The following is a 19,938-nucleotide window of genomic DNA, read 5'->3' as shown; positions in this document are numbered from 1 at the left end:
GTGCTCATTGAAGGAGAACCGACCACCACACAACCACCGCCATTGCCAAGATTTTTCATCCACATCCATTCTTAAGTGCAAAACTTCAGAGGGGCGCTTTGTTGACCTAAAGTGCGGTGAGGCGAGAGCCTTAAGCGCAGTGTTGCTGCCTGTGTCACTGATGTGTGGTTAAGATGTTAGACACCGTATTGCAACGCTGCCAGGGAGTCCACAGAACGCCATCGCCTGTTCGACTCTGCGCCTTGCTCGTCGGTTAGTTGGTTTTTGAGGAAAGGAAATGTATCTGTCTCGCATATCTCGGGGTACACCTGAACCTCACCGTAAGGGAAGTGAGGAAGATGGGAGTGAACGAAGACACCGTATTCACTAGACGCACCTTTGTTCATTCCAAACCATCGAGCTGGCATGGCGGAGTTGTTAGCGTGCTCATCTCGCATTCCGGAGACCCTGGCTCGATTCGCCAACTCGACGAATTTCCTACTCGGTTTTATTTATTTATTTACTTTACTTGGAGCATCACTATACCACGACTTTAATTGGTTGCATGGTTACTAGCCAAAGTACACTTGGCCCCGTTTGAAATTCGCGCACTGTGACGTCACGACCGTTTCGACCAATTGAAAAGCGTGACATTTCTGTCGACAACTCCTGCTTACAACGATGAGGCATTAAAGGCTTCCGCCTTAAAGTTTATCCCACGTGAGATTATCCGCTCAATGGTTTTGCAAGTAGGCTGGGGAGTGCTCAGTCTCTGTATCAGCGAAAAAAATGCAAGTCTCAGCGCTCATGCCAAAACCTTTTGTGTAGGGTGTGCGAATTGTACTTTCTCTTAACCAAATCTACTATGAATAATCTGGCTTTGCAGCCAATTCGAATACAAATGGTGTGGCTGAAATCTTAATCTATTGCGAATGAAACAGTGACAAAGCTGAATGAAATGCGAAACGTACGTTTTCACCAGTATATGCTACTCGGGCGAATATTCGTGAGAAAGGAAACAACGTGCGAAACAGCGAAGCGCTACCGGTGGCGCGGGGGAAAGGTTCTATATAACTTATATGGAGTTATCGCCTCTTGTCGGTCTTCTTAGGAGTTAACTGAAGCACGCACCTTCACTTATGTGGCACTTATGTCCCACTTGCGTATGTGACTGATCCGCCATATGGGGTCCTGAACAAGCATACGCCATCAAAATCGAATCACTGCAAAACTATGCTGTTCGCTTCATATTTTCAGATTATTCACATTTCACTAGCGTTACAGCATTTGAACAACTAGTCGAGTTGAAATCACTATCCCGTCGACGCCACTTCGCTCGCCTAACCTTATTTCATAAACTATATCATCATTCCACCCTCCATGATGATTTCTTTTTGCCACTCATGCAGTCTTCCGTGCGCCGTGCCTCAGACAGCGAAGTAAAGCGCAAAACGTACCTCTCTTCTTTTTATGCATTATCATTAATTTCTCGCATAAGAAGAGACCGGAATAACCTGCCGTCACTCAGTGCTACTGAAGTTAACCACCATCTTTTCAAAATTTGCGGCAACAGAACAACGCATGCTAGCAGATTTTCTTTGTCATATTATTATGTTATGCGCATTATGCTATTTGGTGTATCGAGTATGTTGTGAATTTGGGAATTGGTGCATATACCCTTTATGCTATAATGTTCGCGGTTCTATGTGCAGTTATACTATTTGCTGTATCGAGTATGTTGTGATTTTGTGGAATGGTGCATATACCCCACCATATATCTTGCCGGTACTCACCTATGGGGCAGAAACGGGGAAGCTAACAAAGAGGGTTCAGCTTAAGTTAAGAACAACGCACGAAATGATAGGTGTAACGTAAAGAGATCGGAAGCAGGCGGAGTGGGTGAGGGAACAAAGCGGGTTAATGGCATCCTAGTCGAAATCAAGAGGAAGAAATGGGCTTGGGCAGGGCATGTAATACGAAGGCAAGATAACCGCTGGTCCTTAAGGGTAACGGAGGGGATTTCAAGAGAAGGCAAGCGTAGCAGGGGGCGGCAGAAAGTTAGGTGGGCGGATGAGATTAAGAAGTTTGCGGGGATACGGTGGCCGCTACCGGCAAAGGCCAGGGTTAATTGTAGAGACATGGGAAAGGCCTTTGCCCTGCAGTGGGCGTAGTCAGGCTGATGATGATGCATCTATCCCCCCGCACATATTTATGTTGTATTCTTCGCGGTTCTGTTTATGTGCAATATGAGTTTTATTCCATGTTTGTACTGTATTAAATGGTAGTTTTTTGGGGGTTGCTTGCGCAGTATCCTTCAAATATGTATTTGTGTCGCTCCCCACTATGCAACACCCTGGCACGAGGGTTCTTATGGTTAATGCAAATAAATAAATAAATAAATAAATAAATAAATAAATAAATAAATAAATAAATAAATAAATAAATAAATAAATAAATAAATAAATAAATAAATAAATAAATAAATAAATAAATAAATAAATAAATAAATAAATAAATAAATAAATAAATAGCCAAAGCTGATAAAAAACGCAATACTAAGCTCAACTAGGCAGACACAGCAAGAAGTCAGAAAATTAAATCGTGAAACTCTTATTATATGCATAGGAAAATGACCCTTTGCTACCGATCACAACGAAGGCAAATCTCAGTAGACGAAGGAAGCGAGAGGTACAGTCTTTGTCAAAAGTAACCAGGCTGCACGTTTTTCTTCTCAGTCGTATATTAGCGCTATTATGCCGGCCCTCAAGCTCTAAATCTTTGTATTGTAAGAAGAACCCCTGTTGTTACTTTCAAAGAACTTTTTCATCTTTAAGGAAGCCGTGAGAGCTGTTATACGAATGAGAAGCAAGCCATGGAGCCTGGTTACTTTTGGCAAAGACTGTACGTATCAGTCACGGTCTCTGACATTGGGTACTAAGGCGGGGATTGTTGTGCCTGCCTCAGCTATGCCGCATCGTCCAAGCTTGTCAAGAGTATTATTAACGACGCCACACAAATTCTCCGCGTCGGAAAGCATAACCTTTCGTCCCGTGCACTGTGACGCGTCGTTGTGTGCCTTGTTTTTTGAAACAGTCGTCCAAGGAAACTATGACGCGCATTTTTTGAGCTTAGTGTCCCATATTAAAAGTATTCAACGACTTGAGAAATTATTCAATTCGGTCGGAATAATTTTGCATATGCACCATTTGATCCGCCTGGCGTATCGAATGGGCGACTGTTCGATTCGTTATTCGAACATTTTCAATATTCGCGCACCCTTACTTAAATGCAAACGTATAACGTAATTAACTGAGCACAAACCAAAGCGTCAGACAAGACGAGTGCTATAGCTAAGACGCGAAAAGAAACCGAGCACATTTAGACGCTTTGTATTCGCTAAGCTTCGTCCTCTTACACCGTGGCTTCGTCTCAGACGTGCGGAATGCGTGTAGCGTTAAAATGTCAAAAGTCGACAGGCAAAGAGCCGTACGGGCGAGCTAGCAGATTAGCAAATATTTACCAGGCTGGGAAAACCACACTCGCTCTAATGAACGCTTTCGCAAGATATGCTCCCCTAAACATGTTGCTGCTCGTAACACACACACGGTAAATCTCCTGCTTATACACTCAGATACAGCTGGCGTTATCAAGCGCTCAAAATCGACGGAAATGAGTCGCGAAGCAACGCCAACGCCCTAGGCTTTGCAGAATGCTCATCGCAGCTGCTATCGTTCGCGCCACGTGCATGCACCTGTGACGTCGGAATGCCACAGCAGTGCAGCTGCTCATAGCGGTTTGTTTCTCTTATAAAGCGGCCAACATTTTCTTTCCGGCAGCAAAACGCCGCGTAAGCTGGCTGACACGTTCGTTTTATTACTTAAACTTGCAGCTAACGGGCCCATATTTTTTCTCGCCTACGCACACACTTACGCAGGAAGCAAAGAATGTTATAGAAGTGTGTGGTCGCTGGATACGAAGTTTCTCTGCGTACTAATCTAAAGTGGAAGCCGAAAATGTCGACGATGGCAACTCTGCGACAGCAAGCCTTCAAGAAGTACCTGGAACTCGACCAACCTGACGACCAGGTGTTCTGCACGTACGTTTTCGTCGATGCCACGCTGGAGAACCTGCGGTCGAAGATGAGGGTTTTGAATTACGAACCGAAAGCACCCGAAGGTAGGGCTCAAGGCTTTCTCTGTGTTGCCGTTATAATACACGGTTTAAAAGCGTACCTCTAACTTGAACGCATAGCCAGCTGGAGGGGCTCCTGCCTAAAACTTTTTCTTGCTGTGTGGCTGCTCTGCGATGTTTTTGCAGATATGGGAGAGAAGGCGGCAATGGCAAGGCAGGACGAACATTTTTAAACCACATAATGCTTAGCTGTGTTTTTTGGTTTCGTTTGGTTTATGGGGGTTTAACGTCCCAAAGTGACTCAAGCTATGAGGAACGCGTAGTGAAGTGCTCAGGAAATTTCGACCACTTGGGTCCTTCAACGTGCACTGACATAGCACAGTACACGGCCCTCTAGAGTTTCTCCTCCACCGAAATTCGGCCGCCGCAGCGGGATCGAACCCGCGTCTTTTGGGTCAGCAGCCGAGCGCCACAACCGTTGAGCTACAGCGGAGGCTAGCTGTCAAGGCGGCAGCTTGGGCTTGTTGGTAACACATGTCAAACAAAAATAGCGCATGAACAGAACAGGGGCAAGCAAGGACACACACGAGCGCTCGTGTGTGTGTCCTTGCATGTCCCTTTTCTGTTCCTGCACTATTTTTGTTTGAGAGGCTAGCTGTGTTCTTTCTATTTGTTTGCTTTGTGAGATCTATTTACCTTCTTTCAAATTCGTTCATTCCATTCTATTAAGCCGAATGCAAAGTCATTTTCTGCCGCCCTTTAAGTATATCGTTTTACCCTAATCGAGTCAATTGTATCATTCAACTTCACCCATTAGCTAAGGTACATTAAAGTGATAACAAAAAGATATTTCTCCAGAAAGTAACCATGGATATTCATTTCTTTGCGCCTCTCACGTGCTCACCGGATAAAAAAGTTTTTTTATATGCATTTCGCCGTTTCCTGTCGTGGAAAGAATCCGCTTAGTCAATGCGGCATAGTTGAGATACTTGGAGATCAGAAAAGAAAAATATTTCAGCAAGGTCGCTTTTCCCTCCTGCAGTTACTTGCACACGCGCCCGGTCGAGAGGAATGCGCGAGCTTTTATTCATTTATTTATTTGGTTTCAAACCATAAGGGCTGTCTCAATAGGATGAAGAAACAGGGCTGACTTTCTGCGAGTGTGCAGAGAAGACTGTGCGATGCATTGTTTGAATATTTAATAATCTGAAGGTATGGCTTAGTTTCGTTTATAGGGTTTAACGTCCCAAAGCGACTCCGTCTATGAGGGACGCCGTGTAACGCTATATCAATAAGAAACGAACTATACTGGCAACAGAGGCAGGCTGCGTAGAGCACAATTTTTTCTGTACACCGCTTGCGAGCTAGTAGGTATTGGAGAGAAATTCAAAAAGGGGCTCCCTTTTCTTACCAGACCATTGATGTCTATTGACCTTAACGAAAAACTCCTTCTCTTGCACCAAAAAAATCCATATTTTGCGAATTTTATCAGTGCGGCGGATTGGGAGGTCACTGCTTTTTTTTTTTCTTGCATTATTTTGTAGTTTTTTTTTATATAAACATTTCCTGCAATGAATGAAGACCATACTGTGCGATGTCATTGCACGTTAAAGAGCCCCAGGTGGTAGAAATTTCTGGAGCCCGTCACTACGGCGTCTGTCATGGCCTGAGTCGCTTTGGGAATTTAAACGCCCCGTAAATAATAAAATCACCAAAGTGAAGGGCTTTGGGAATTACCAGTTGCGCCTGTTAGTTCCTTTCCATAGTCCATCATGGTTTTCAAACGGGGGGTGCCCTGCAGTGGGCCTAGTCAGTCTGATGATAATGATGACATGTGAGGAAAGTTGGCCTCTATCTCGATCTCAGGTTGTGCGTTAACAAAAAAAAAAGCTGTTAAAAATCCTGTTTCAAGAGCCGTTCAAAATTCGCGCCTTGATTGAAGCAAAGGATACTACCACGTAAATGACGGCTATTAACTGCTACGTCGTATGGGATCTTAGCAACTTAAGCAAATGTCAGCGCATCACTATCACTGTAGTTACTCCCACATTGGCCGAACCGATAAATCAACACCACACTGAAGGCACTAAAAAAAAATAGACGACCAATACAAGTGCTTCGGAAGGGCACGCGTTAGCATAATTGGCTCCAGTTGTGCTGCCGATTTATGTCGACGAACATAACAATATTCACGCCAAGACCGAAGCGGCCGAATTCATCAGTTGCTACATCCGTGCCGGTGCTGGTTTTAACTGCCATTGGTCGTTCGAAAGTACATCCGGCTTTGCCAGTAAGGCGAGCGGCGTGCGGCACCGTGAGAAACGCGTTGGAGACCTGGGTAAGGAGAGGTGATTAGGAAAGTTTCTGCAATAGAATAACTGCTGGTTTATGAATTATGGAGGTTTAACGTCCCAAAGCGACTCAGGCTATGAGGGACGCCGTAGTGGAGGGCTCCGGAAATTTCCACCACCTGGGGTTCTTTAACGTGCACTGACATCGCACAGCACACGGACCTCTAGAATTTCTAGCGCGGGGCGGAGCTATAGTGGGCGCAACCTGGCTACTGATAACGATACTGACTGCCAGGAGAATGATGATGATCATGATGTTGGTGATGGCCGAAGAGATCAGTCGTTCTCAAAGAGTCGAAATTTCACGATCCCAGAAAGGCAAAAACGGCGCCTTCACGGGCGGCATAAAACGCGTGCTCGTTCGAATTTCTGTCCTTTCATGGCCTATTGTCCACTTACGGCAAAGGGAAAGGGAAGGGAAAACTTTATTGTACTCTAGTGCTCCTTTTTTCTGCGATTTTGGGGCATCTTCAGAGATGTTTTCTCCTTGGATATATCCCCAAGAGCCTTCCCTCCCGACGTCGTCCACCTCTAACCAATGGTAGGTTGCCCTCAGTCCAGGGCTCCGCTGGCCACTGCCGCCCGTTGAGCTCGCTGTACCAGACCTCGTTGGTCTTCACAGCGGTCGCTGGACAGCAGAGTCTCCCATTGCTCCGCACTCGGGTTTTGTATTTTGGGGACCACGTCTATGTTTTGGCAGACCCATGTGATATGATATAGAGTGGGTTTTTCGTCGCACCAGGGACATTTGTCTGCGTATATCGTATACGGGGCATTTTGTTTAGTATATGTAGGTTTGGGAAAGAGCCTGTTTGTAATTGCCTCCAAGTGACAGCTTCCTCTCTGCTGAGAGATTTGTGCGGTGGGGGATATCTCATTGTGACATTGGTGAAAACAGCGCAAAAGAAGAAGCCCGACGGCCTTCCTATATATTGCGCGAGTTTCGCTCAATAAATTCAGTTGTCAGTCAGCGCTCTTTCCTGTCACTTCCTCGTTTCGCCGTCGGGCTTCTTCTTTTGCGCTGTTTTCCCCAATGTCACAATGGACCAACTAGCCCAGCAAAAAGTTCTGCTAGATATCTCATTCTTCTGCCTCCATAGTTTTGTAGTATGGCCGAGTATTCCCTGGGTGCTGGCGCGAGTTCCGCGGTCTCGTCGGATGCTCGGAAAGTAATGTATCCTCGAGCTATCCTGTCGGCCTCTTGGTTCCCTGCCACCCCCGTGTGCCCCGGTACCCACACAATTTTGTGTGGGATCTTGTCGCTTTGTTCTTCCTGGTTTTTAATTCTGTCGCTCGCTGCGAGGAGTATACGGAGCGCGTACATCAAAGAAAAGAAATTATTCTCTGTACCTGGTGTCTTCGGATAGTGCTGGCATCTGGAGGCGTTCCGTCAATTTAAATATGCATGCGTGTGTTTCTTTCTGCGTGTTGTGGTCTGAAAATTAGCCCAAGGGATCTCAACTTGCGCCTAAAAAAAAAAAAACCCTCAACACAGCTAAAATATGGACGCAAGTAATCACTTTAAGCGTGCACAACTCCCAGAGTCATAATAATGCTCCTGATAACTTGCACAGTTCTAACACATTATAATTGACCGCTTCGAACCAAGAAGCTCATACGTTCTGATCAATCAAAATTTTCAATGGTGCATTCATCTCATTTTATCTTATTTAAATGCTGTCAACGCGATCACACCGTAACAAGCGCTTTGCGTTGGTGTATGTCATTTGTTTGAATTCTCAAACGCCATGCTATTAGACCTCTGCAGGGAAATATGGAGATTTTTTGCATTTCGTATAATGGCTGCGTATTTACCTAGAAATATGGACTTGTATGTAGTTGATTATAACCGAAATTTTCTTATCTCGGTAAATTTGGAACAACGCGTCGGCGCTTTGGAACACAAGTCTGTTATTGCAAAGATAAATATTATGAGGCCCAACTATGCGGAATAAAGATGTGGAAAAGTAAGAGATGAAAGTTCCATCTGTACACCTTCTGGTGCGATTCTTTCAGGCTAAAAAAAAAAAAAAAACTAGAAGAGGTTTAATGAAAGCGCAGGTTTTATCTAGCGACATGCTATGCTTAGTGTTAGTAACTATGCTTAAGGAGAGAGATTGTCTGGGAAGAAAGAAAAATGGTGGAAAATGAAAAAGAGAGAAAGGAGAACGTGTCGAGAAGCCAGCGCTAGCGCTAGGCGAGCCTCAGTATCCTGCGGAAGAGCTTGTGTTCTTTTCGAAGACACTGCGGTGAAAGATCTGTGTGAGAAAATCTGGACGCTCAGACCTGACGGCTGCTACCAACGCGATAGCCCTAATGGCTTCGTTCAGCTGAGAAACTGCCGTAGATGGCGTTGCAATAGCTTGTGGAGAAAACAGCGATTGGTCGAGAGGGTCCTGAAGTCACAACCGTATCACCTCGCGCGGGTAATTCAAACACCCCACAGCGAACACACAGTAAAACAGTGATGACGCCGCTGCACAATTCCTCATTAATATACAGGTTCGTGACGTCATTCTGCCATCATTACGTAGTACCTCTGGAGAAAGAAATGCGACCGCTGCCCCTTGGGTCCTGAGCCGGGCACTCTACCCCTCGATCACAGAAGAACGTTCGCTCGGCTTGGTTAAAGGGAGGCCTTGTGTGTATTGCGGTAGGTAAAAAAAAAATAAACAAATCCTCCGAAATCATAAGTAAAGGTGACCGCAGTGCACTTAAGGATCCATTAACGCTACCGCGCCATGAGTTCCGGAATAAAACGTCCCCGGAAAAAACTGTCCCCGGAAATTTGTCCCTGGAAAAAATGTCCCCGTAAAAAACTCCCCCGGAAAAAAACCTCCCCATTTGCAAAGTAGAAAAAAATTTCCCCAAGCGGGTGTAACCAAACGTCTCGTTGCCCCCAGAGATTTGAGCATCCGCCACTCATGACTGATTTAAACGCTGCGGTATTTATTTTCAGAATTGGGACTGCATGACCGTGGTATGATCTGGTACTCCAAAATACTTCATGCTAACATCTATTCTCAAATTCAAGGAAGAGTCCAATAAAGACGGCATATTCTTGTCACGTGGGTTACGGATGATTAATTCTTTGGGTCACTTTTCACATAATGACATTTTTTTCTTAGAGGATGCTTCCTCGGGGGGTCTTCTTTCCGGTGACGTGTCTTCCGGGGGCGTTTTTCTATACATTAGGGATGCAAAACTATCGATAGTACTATGGATACTATCGATAGTTGAGTCATCGAACTATCGATGATAAAAAAGACTATCGATAGTACCATCGATAGTACTATCGATAGTTCCATTGATAGTACTATGGATAGCAGTATCGATACTAATTGCTATATATAGTACTATCGATACTATAAAACCAACCACGCGTACCCACTGCATCCTAAAGTTGGTTTCCCGAGTGTGTGGTATGGAGGTAATGGTATGAGTAACTGCCAGGACTCGCCGGTTTTCGCGGCTAACGCGTCAGCGAGCTCTGCAGATGTTCCCTATGTAAATTTCTGGATAAAATGTTAGCGTGCGACCGTCCTAGTTGCGAAGCATGTGTGCGAAAGCCATTTCTACAGCGGTCACGTCAGCTAGCGAGCACAACTTGGGCTGTTTGTTCTTTCACCGGATGCAGTTCCAGGTATTTTTCCGAGCTGTCCCAGTGCACGTCAAAGAACCTCAGCTGGTCGAAATTTACCCTGAAACCTCTACTACGGCATCCCTCATAGCTTGAGTCTCTTTGGGACATTAAGCCACATGAGACCGTCAAACCAATCAGGTATCGCAAATGTTTTGGTTATATCGCTGGCCAACAAATGCATAATACCAATATTGTTACTATCAATAGACTTACCATCGACAGTTTCACTATCGACAGTCTTGCTATCGATAGCGGTACTATCGCTAGTAGTACTATCGATAGCAACACTATCGATAGCAATACTATCTATAGTGATACTATCGATAGTGATACTATCGATTCTACTATCGATAGTAATACTATCGATGGTAGAATCGATAGTATTACTATCGATAGTACACTATCGATAATACTATCGATAGTCTATCGATAGTTGCACTATCGATAGTCAATTTTCTGATAGTTGTGCATCACTACAATACATCCATCGCACCGTACTCTTAAGGCGGAGATTGGGGCTGTTTTCCAGTGAATCACCTTTGAAATTCTTCGCCCTTGCTTAAAACGCGGTTGCTTATATGTAAATATTTTTTTCATTCTAGATTGTCCGATGTCTACCTTCTGCGGCATGGGCACGTCTCAATGGCCCGACGCAGACGTTAAATCGGAGCTATTTCTGGCCCCTGTTGCTCTCTTCCGGGACCCTTTTCTTGGAGGTCGAAACAAATTGGTTCTCTGCGAAGTTCTCAACTCGGACCACAAGCCCAACGGTAACCCTATCAAATTGTCTCGCTACTTTAGCGCATTTCGTCGATGATTTCTCACCACAGTCATCGACAGAGTAGACAGCGTTGCTCGTTGCTTGAGCTAGTTGGTGCTCCAGGTTTGATTGATTGATTTTATTTATTTTCCATTTAAAGAAAATAGTGGGAACTGTGGCAAAAACTGCATAAAGCAGCTTGAAAGGCCTTCAGTCCCAGTACAATTGCAGCAGCAGAGGAAACACATGCACAGTTTCTTATAACACTGTTAACGGATAAAATGAGTCAGCTTAATAAGTTAAACAACCTGATAAATTTAACAGAAACTTAATAAATTTAGACAATTTATCGTACACAGATTGGAAGATATGATTTTGTGGGTGTTCCACAAACATGTATAACAAACAACGCATACATATAGAAAACATTTGCAGACATTGCTCAAGAGGAAAACAAAATAATAATTCAATGAAATTGTATATGTTGAGCGTAAGACTTTATAAGTTTCATAAAGTCGGTTAGTGAGAGATTACAGATGTTTATGCCTTGTGCGAGATATGAATTTAGTTGCCTAGGAAGTGTATTACACAACATGTGATGTCCATAGTTAGTTGGAGGAAGAGGAACATTATAGATTTCTGGAAAGCGAGTGATGTACGCTGGAACGTTTTAATGCAGATTTGCAATTTCTCTTAGAGTTGTGCTGTTTTGCCTAGAGGCAAAATAGAACTTTCTCAACAGCATCCATTTGTATAAGAGGTATACTTGTGTTATGTTATATTGTTTAAACAACTTATTTGAGTGCTGCTTATAGGAAACGTTAGCTATGATTCGCAGAATTTTTTCTGCATTAGGAGGAGTTTAGCTAGGTTTGCATCAGTGGTGGTTGCCCAGACAATATGACAGTAACGAACATGTGATAGAAACAAAGAAGTATATACTAATAACTTGACTGGTGTGGGAGCAACGCACAGAAGAAGATAAGGATCAGAAGAAAGGCGCGAAGGGCAGATAAATATTATCATACAATCAGATAAGAAGCTATAAGGAACCTGCGTGGAGCGAAAACGATCAAAACAAAAAAAGAACAAAAATAGTAGGGTTTTAACCTAGTTAAACCGAGTAGACGTGCGAAAGCATGCATTTAGCCTGATTGTCTGGTGGTTTCGCTTTTTTCACGAATTGGCTCATGGTTTTGCATTTTTTCAGAAACGAACACGCGCTGTCCTTGCAGGAATGCGATGGAAGCAGCGAAAGACGAGGATCCATGGTTCGGCATCGAGCAGGAGTACGTGATATTGGAACGGAATGGTGTGCCGATCGGCTGGCCCAAGGACGAGCAGGCTTTGAAGAAATGCCGTGAGTGTGCACTTCCTTGCAACCGCGTATTTCTTTAAACTTTCTTTTTTCAACCGTCCAAAGTGCCAGTGCCTATTAAGTTTCACTGAAATTATGTCCGTGACATCACGTGAACACTGCCTGTCCCAAATGACTAATGGGAAAGCAACGACGAACTATGTGGTTCATGTCCTGAGCAAATATATACCGCTTAAAAAGAAAAAAATACTATAAATGTAGGGATGGGAACAGGACTAGAGCATTCGAACCGAGAACCTCGAACAGTTTTACAATTCTGCTGTTAACTTAACATTCACCAATATAATATGTATCTTGCCGCGTTTATGAATGTTATCATACGTACCATATGCTTTCATATGTTTATATGTGCCATATTTTATCATATATGGATTGAACCGGACTTATCACTTTTTCCCCCACAGCGCTTTTTTTTTTTTACAAGCCCATGTTGTTCCAAAGCAGCAAAAGTGTACTTCTCAGCACAACTCATTTACATCTTGAGCGGCACACGCTAGAATTCAGTGAAAGAACACGCATGATAATTTTTTTAATGCACCTCTAATAGTTATTGTTAATCGGCTTTTGCATGCCGGAACAGCTGTGCGGCTTATGAGGCACGCCAAAGTATTGAACACGCAGAATTAATTTAATGTTGCTCGAAATCTATGTACGGTATACACTGGCATTATCGCCATTGTCCTCCATTCGAATGGCCTGATTTTATGGAGGCGTATTCGGGCTCAGCAGCCGATTATCACAGCCACTGAGTCACCGGTCGTTGCATTGTTCACGGAGTAGCAGTTTTGTACCATTCTGTGAAAGAGCGAAAATAAAAAAAAGTTGCCATGAAGTTGCCGCACGAATTTCCCCGATATGCCCTTTACGGCTGCTGAAACAGAAAGCTCGTGCGGGTCATGGATGGAGCACCATAAAGAACTTATTTTTACTGCAGCTGTATTCTGTTTTATTAGTTGTATACCTTGATATCAGACCAGTCAAACCGTAACTTTGATTCGTTATACCACAAGCTCAGAAAAAGAAACACTTCTGAAGGCGCACTATCGGAGTTCGGATGAACAGAACGCGGCGAACTATACCGGCTTAAACATCAGCTCAGACGTTTATCTAAGCCACATCATGAAGCTGAACTAAACACCTTCAATTATAATAAACGCTGTCAAAAACTTTCTCTCTAAAGGTTTGGTTTGGTTTATGGGGTTTAACGTCCCAAAGCGACTAAGGCTATGAGAGACGCCGTAGTGGAGGGCTCCGGAAATTTCGACCACCTGGGGTTCTTTAACGTGCACTGACATCGCACAGTACACGGGCCTCAAGAATTTCTCCTCCAAAGAAATTCTAGCCGCCGCGGCCGGGATCGAACCCGCGTCTTTTGGGTCAGCAGCCGAGCAACATAGCCACTGAGCCACCGCGGCGGCTTTCTCTCTAAAGATTTTCTAACGAAGTCACTAGTTGTCCAGAGAACGCGGGGAATACAAGCACTGAGTTAAAGTACGCTTATAAAGAGGAGAAATTTCGTTGACTGATCGCTGCCGTGGCATGAAAGCCAACTTCCCACTCACTAAAAATGAAGACAGAATCAGGAACACCAGGATACGTGAGATTCTATTAGGGTGTCGCATGAGATCCCACAGATCGTTTTTAAACTAATAAGTTCTAGCGGTCTACCTCGTTCGGCATCCGTGGTCTCTCTTTAACATGACATTCTATAAATTGCAGGAGACTACTACTATGCTGTGGGACCAGATAACATCGCCGGCCGGCAGATAGCCGATGCTCATATCAAAGCATGCGCCTACGCCGGTGTCAAGCTTTACGGATCGAACCCTGAAGCCTTCCTCTCACAGGTATGCCAGGGAAAGCTCGTTATAGTTCGTGGCACGGGCCGCAACACTTTTTTTTTTTTGCGTTTTCTTATTTGTGCCATCGTAGTATTAGATGCAGGGGAAGCGAAACAACACACCTGAATTAACTTCGTTGTTTTTAACAGAGAGGAACAGAACAGTTTGGGGGCTGGTGCGGATATAAGCCAGCAGTCTGAGACCGTGTAAACCATAGGGTAACGCTACAGTAGTTTCTTGTGGTTTTCTTATTAGAAAAGGAAATTACTAAAGGAACTGTTTTAAATAGGTAATATTTTCTAAAAAAGCAAAGGGAAAGATAACCACATGCCTCTGATGGCACTCGAATCCACGGCCACAGCATGCAGCGTACGGTGGTAGACCCGTACACTGCTTGCAGGGGCTGTCATAGGTCTCGAGTCGTCCTGATTTATGATTATCCCTCGTGGCTTCCTCGTAATCCCTCTAACTCACGATTCCTCTTGCAATACGCCTCCAGCTGGGACGTTCGAGGGGTATAGAAATATGCGGATAAATACATTCTCCTGTACTGCATGTGCTCAGCATAGCTGACCTAGATAGATAACTCGGCCTCTGCGGTGCTTTGTGTTGTTTTCAGTGGGAATACCAGATTGGGCCCCTGCCAGGTGTCGAAGCGGGCGACCACCTCTGGATGTCCCGGTACATCCTTCAGCGAGTGGCGGAGGATTTCGACGTGACGATCAGCCTCGAGCCGGTTCCCTTCAAGATCGCCGATCTGCCGGGCGGCTCGGGTCACATCAACTTCAGCACCAAAACATCACGCGGAGAAGGCGGCCTCGAGTAAGACTTACCAAAGAGTGCACCGCAAAGTGGGAGTCATTTGCGCGTCAGTTCAATGGCCTGCTGTCGGCCGATTACGGGCTCCGGACCTGCTCGAACGAACGTCGCTTTTAAAGAAACTCTAAAACATGTCGCTCTTCTCCGGGCCACTGAAGTGACAGCGATATCGAAATTTCGACTCCTCTCCAATCCTCCCCCCCCCCCATCTTAGCTCCAACTCCTACTGGCATCTCCGAAATGGCCCACTCTTTGACCACACACCCCATTACATCCTAGTTTTCACTCCCACTTCTCGACCTCTTGCGTCTGAGTCTTCAGACCTTTTTTCGGCAGGCGGCTTGCCGTTGTTCGTCCTGTGTGCGTAGCCGTTCGCCAGAGTGAGACATAAAAGGATTGTCGGGGATCCGGGTAGCTTTATCAAATTAGTGGGTTGAGGCTTGAGACAGCAGTGATATAGCGGTTACCGGACGCATATGTGATTGGGATTTAGGCAACTAATAGCGGTGGGCGGAGTGTTGTAAGGAAAGGGGGCGGGAGAGACAACAGCGCCTCTTTTTGAGAACCAACTCTGACAAGTTCGGATCAAGAGAATCAAGAAACAAACTCAGGGTCACTGCGTGCGCGATTCCTCTCCGAGTCCACGTTGCGGTGTATATAGTAAGAATGGTCATGCGGGATAGAAGGCCCCGCGACAGTTGAGAGTCGGACTGCAACGGCATCCTGGGCGTTCTATTCTCTTTCTGGTGTGAAAGCTTTGATTTTACACTGTCGTTCTGCGTGCCAGGAGTGGCACACACCACCAACAGACAACCGCAATGCTGCCGTTTGAAACAATTTTAATTAACGCATGCTCAAGAGATGTCATTTGCAAATGCGACACAGTAAGACACTAGAGAAGCACTGTCATACAACTTTATGTCTTAAACATCAGCCTGTACACTTTAAACGGAAGAAAGGGGTAAAAAGGGAGCAAGTTGTCCTCTAGTTTCCATTACAAGTTGTCCAAGTTGTCCATTCTCCCTTCTAGGAGAATGCGCCTGAGGATAGCATGTGTTTAGAGCGTATGGTCCTTAGTGTTGAGGTGAACGCAGGGAAGTGGGCTCTTCGCGCCTCTGGAAACCCGTGAAACGATCCTATCCTCCATAAAAAGGCACGCACTCTATACGAAAAGTACGATGGGACTCTAAAAGGACTGAAAATAAGTGTACCGGTCCGTGCCACTGGGTGTAGCGGGCTTGCACACTGTATACGGGGTCGCTGCTTTCTATACTTTGCGTGGCACATAACCGTGGCCATTTGAAAGAAAGATAACATTAGAGAGCTTTAGTATAGCGTTAGCGTGATAGCGGACCTAAGGGAAATTACGTTAGCGTGCCGCAAGCAACCTATCCCCACAGACAGTTTTAGTGTAGCGTTTTGAAAACGCTAAACGCCATCTGCTCGACATGGATGCCAACGGTCCTTCTAAAATGGTCGACATTGCCGCTAACTTGCCAAAGTATAATATTTCCCAGTTTTTTAAACGAATTATTAGTGCAGCGTTCATTTTCGTCTGCAAAATGACCCCGAAATTGAAATAAAACGAAATAAAAACGTAAAATAGTGGCGCCATCTAGTAAATGCAATGTTAACTACAAGCCGTTGGGGCAAGAATATTTGCCATCACATGACGTCTAATGTTCAAAAACTTGAGGAAAATTTAATATGAACTCTCTTTACATAATTCAAGTCCATAAAACACCGCAAAAAACCTCCAAATCTATTTTTGTCTCGTTCAAGACGTTTTTGCTAGGTTTCTGCTGCGTTTCGGGCCGTTGCAGACGGTAGCAGTGCAGCTTGAGGTTCCATTAGGCTTGCGCGCTCCAGAACCGAGAGCGTATCTCAAAAACTGGGCTGAATTGCAGCTTAAACTTTATCGTCGAAGCAAGGTAAGTCATAGCGAAAAGCAAAAACACCAGTAGTTGCCGGTAAACATGCCGACCGGAATCGCAAGAGCTGCTGAATTGGCTGAAGCGGGCGGCTGTCGCTTGAAAGGACGCCGCCATGTTTCCACGCTAAGGGCGCAAAAGCCGCAACTGCCGCAACGCTAAATTCTGAAAATTGCGTGCGCACGCTAACGCTATTTCCACGTTAGCGTTCTGCGCATGCGCACTCTGGACCCGCTATTCCGCTATGCACGCTATTACGCAAAGCCCGCAATACTAAAACCAAGACCTACTGAACTACAGACCTGCACAAATGGCCCTTCTCCAGCGCGCATGTTCTATTTCATGCCTTTTGCCGCTAGGGTAGAAACATTACGGGCGGCGTCATAGAGTTTCTTACTATTACCTAGAGGGAAAGCTGGCGGCGCTGCACTTCAGCCACCATGGACGCTCAAAGCATCATGGGGCGGTGAGCTACTTGTTGCGGAACAGTCGTAGTTTTTCGGGAACACGGAGTGGCACTACTGAGATGTTTCATTCCGGAAACGCTGTTCGTGTGTGAGCAGACGACTTTCGCGCGAACGCAGTGTGCAAAAGCCATAGTAGTGAAAACGCGACGACACACGACGCCAATAAAAGGTTTTACTCTTCCGAAATGCCATTAAAAAACCTCTTGAAGTATCTAAGCAACAACATTTTTTTTTGAAAACATATTTACTTTTAAAAGTGCGCCTGTTAATTGCGAAGTATTAGTTTTTTTAGTGTTCACTACTTCGCCAATAGGAGAGCGAGTCGTCTCTTATTTTCGGCAAACTTTGCACTTAAATGCTTTTATGCTCGTTTGTTGCAATCATTAGACAAGATATTGAATGTTAGGACGTTTGTAATTATCAAACAGCTTTATTTTTTTATTATTTTTTGGCCAAAAGTTGCAGTTCCGCAACAAGTAGCTCACCGCCCCATGGCGCTTTGAGCGCCCATGGTGGCTGAAGTGGTCTCGAGAGGTCGCCATGCAAACTCCCATAGACGGGCTGCCAGCTTTCCCTCTAGGTAATAGTAAGAAACTCTATGGGCGGCGTGGCTCTAATATATACCTGCAGAGAAAATGGCCTCCTCCATCATTTTTTTTCAAACAAGGCAGTTTTGTCGTTTGTCCACGTAATCATTATCATCCATTTATCTATGCTAGGCACGGTGGTGCAGACGAAAAGAAAGCGCATAAAAAGGAAGACGTTTTTTATACTCTTTCAGAGCAAAAAAAGGCGTCATTATGGATATTTTTATTGCTGGTCTTAAGATAGTAGACGAAGACGAAACAAATGTATTAAATACCTTGCTCAAAAATGGCAAACGATGATGATGATTATAGCAGACGAACAGGTCAACCGAGCGCCCTCAACGGCCAATAATAAGCTAACGAAAGTTGGCGCACGCTGCTCCATAGGACCCCGCCATATGTGCAGGTCTGTAGTTCAGTATGTCTTGACTAAAACTCTAATAATGGCGGTCTTTCGTACAATGGGATGCGACAGTCTGCGTCAGGTGCACTTTTTTCACTTTTCGTTTTTTTTATTTTCGCGTTTACAGTGATCGCTCTCCATTGCGTCTTTGAATCTGATTTCGCCTTCGCTTTTTCGTTCCGCTAATCCCTGATTTCTGGTAGGCGGAGGCTTCTGGAGGGTGGGGTTGTTGGGTGGACACCCGTATGTGGCAGGTGTATTTTTATAGGTGGGTCCGCCAAGAGGTATGCGCACATGTGCTCATGCACACACGCACACACATACTCATGCACGCACTAATGCACACACACACTCACATGCACGCTCACGCGCACGCACAGACGCACAGCGCCCTTCTCTCCGGAAGAGGTCTGTATACTGACGACACAATACAAGTGAATCAAGGTCACGTTTAGCTCTCAAGACTGGAGAAGTAAAGCCTGCTAGTTGTTCGTTACCCAAGTTCTAATGCACCCGCAGACCCTTAGAAAGCACATCGTACTAGTTGTGCTACAAACGCTGTTCCACTTGAGCAGTGTGAATAGTTACGCAGATAGCTGTTTGTGCAAAAAGTTGCTAGTGACTTAAATGGCACTGAGTATTTTCAAAAAGCATCGAAAGCACTTTTACTGTTTATTTTTACGTGGTTTCAGTTTATCGAATAATTAATTAATCGTATAATTAATTAATTCAATAATGTGTATGTTTGTCTGTTTGTTGGTTTGCTCGTTTGTTCGTTCGTTCGTTCGTTCGTTCGTTCGTTTGTTTGTTGCATCGAACAAGGAAGCGACTACACACTCCTGCTAATACCGCGGCGTAACTCTCTCCTGCCCTCCTTCAGGTGGATCAAGAAGGCTCTGCACAAGCTCGAACTCAGGCACGAGCAACACCTTGCGGCCTACAACCCCAGGGATGATCAGTCAAATGATGAACGGCTGAAGGGCGGTCTCACGGCGACTCCCAAGCGCGAGTTCCTCGCTGGCTTCAGCTCCAAGTTGGTGTGCGTGCGTGTCCCCAGGCAGACGGAGCTGGACGGGAGGGGATACTTCGAAGACCGCAGGCCCGGCGCCAACGTCGAGCCCTACCGGGCAATGCAGGCTCTCGTCGAGACACTCTGCTTGATCAACTGACTCTGCACAGCGGTCCTGTCGTGCTTCACTGCACGTATTCTAGTTGGAATTATTGCGTCAGCGTTACGTTTAAATATAATAGAACGATGGTGGGCTCTACAGAGTCTCATTCGCTTCTGATGTTCGCTGTAAAGCTAAGATTCCTAAGTTGCAGCCACAAGATACAGGCACAAAAAAAATAGTGAAACTTGCGACCCCTTCGGCAAACCTTACTTCTGATAATAACTGCTTCTTCGCATCTGTTCAACTAATTCTTCCCTACCTTCACTACTCTTTACCCTTTCCCCTCTGTTTCGTCATTTCATTATTTTTATTTTTGTTGGTTTTCAGAGTATTTAGCTGTGCTTGCCTGGAATCATGCGCACCCGTTGTATAACTATAACGACCTCAATTCCTTTAAATTTCGTTTTTCATAGTTATGTTACCGCGCTGGACAGACGTTGTTAGAACTGAACATGGCGGCTTGAAAATGTGCTATG

The 19,938-nt window shown here is 45.0% G+C and overlaps 1 protein-coding gene across 1 annotated transcript; it reads left to right on the top strand.

Moving 5' to 3' along the window:
* Nucleotides 1-3,793: 3,793 nt before the first annotated feature.
* On the top strand, nucleotides 3,794-19,549 carry LOC149339416 (glutamine synthetase-like). Its single transcript, XM_089550468.1, has 6 exons — nucleotides 3,794-4,155; nucleotides 10,707-10,874; nucleotides 12,075-12,224; nucleotides 13,962-14,089; nucleotides 14,703-14,905; nucleotides 19,171-19,549. Exons 1-6 carry the CDS (start codon nucleotides 3,993-3,995, stop codon nucleotides 19,457-19,459), a joined length of 1,101 nt encoding a protein of 366 aa, XP_089406594.1. The 5' UTR covers nucleotides 3,794-3,992; the 3' UTR covers nucleotides 19,460-19,549.
* The last annotated feature ends 389 nt before the right edge of the window (nucleotides 19,550-19,938 follow it).

Source organism: Amblyomma mixtum, chromosome 6 (assembly GCF_055824585.1).
Source record: "Amblyomma mixtum isolate Tamu chromosome 6, ASM5582458v1, whole genome shotgun sequence".
In the NCBI taxonomy this organism is placed as follows: domain Eukaryota; kingdom Metazoa; phylum Arthropoda; class Arachnida; order Ixodida; family Ixodidae; genus Amblyomma; species Amblyomma mixtum.
Note: the sequence above shows the minus strand (reverse complement) of the source record. Positions and strands in the feature narration are given on the sequence as shown.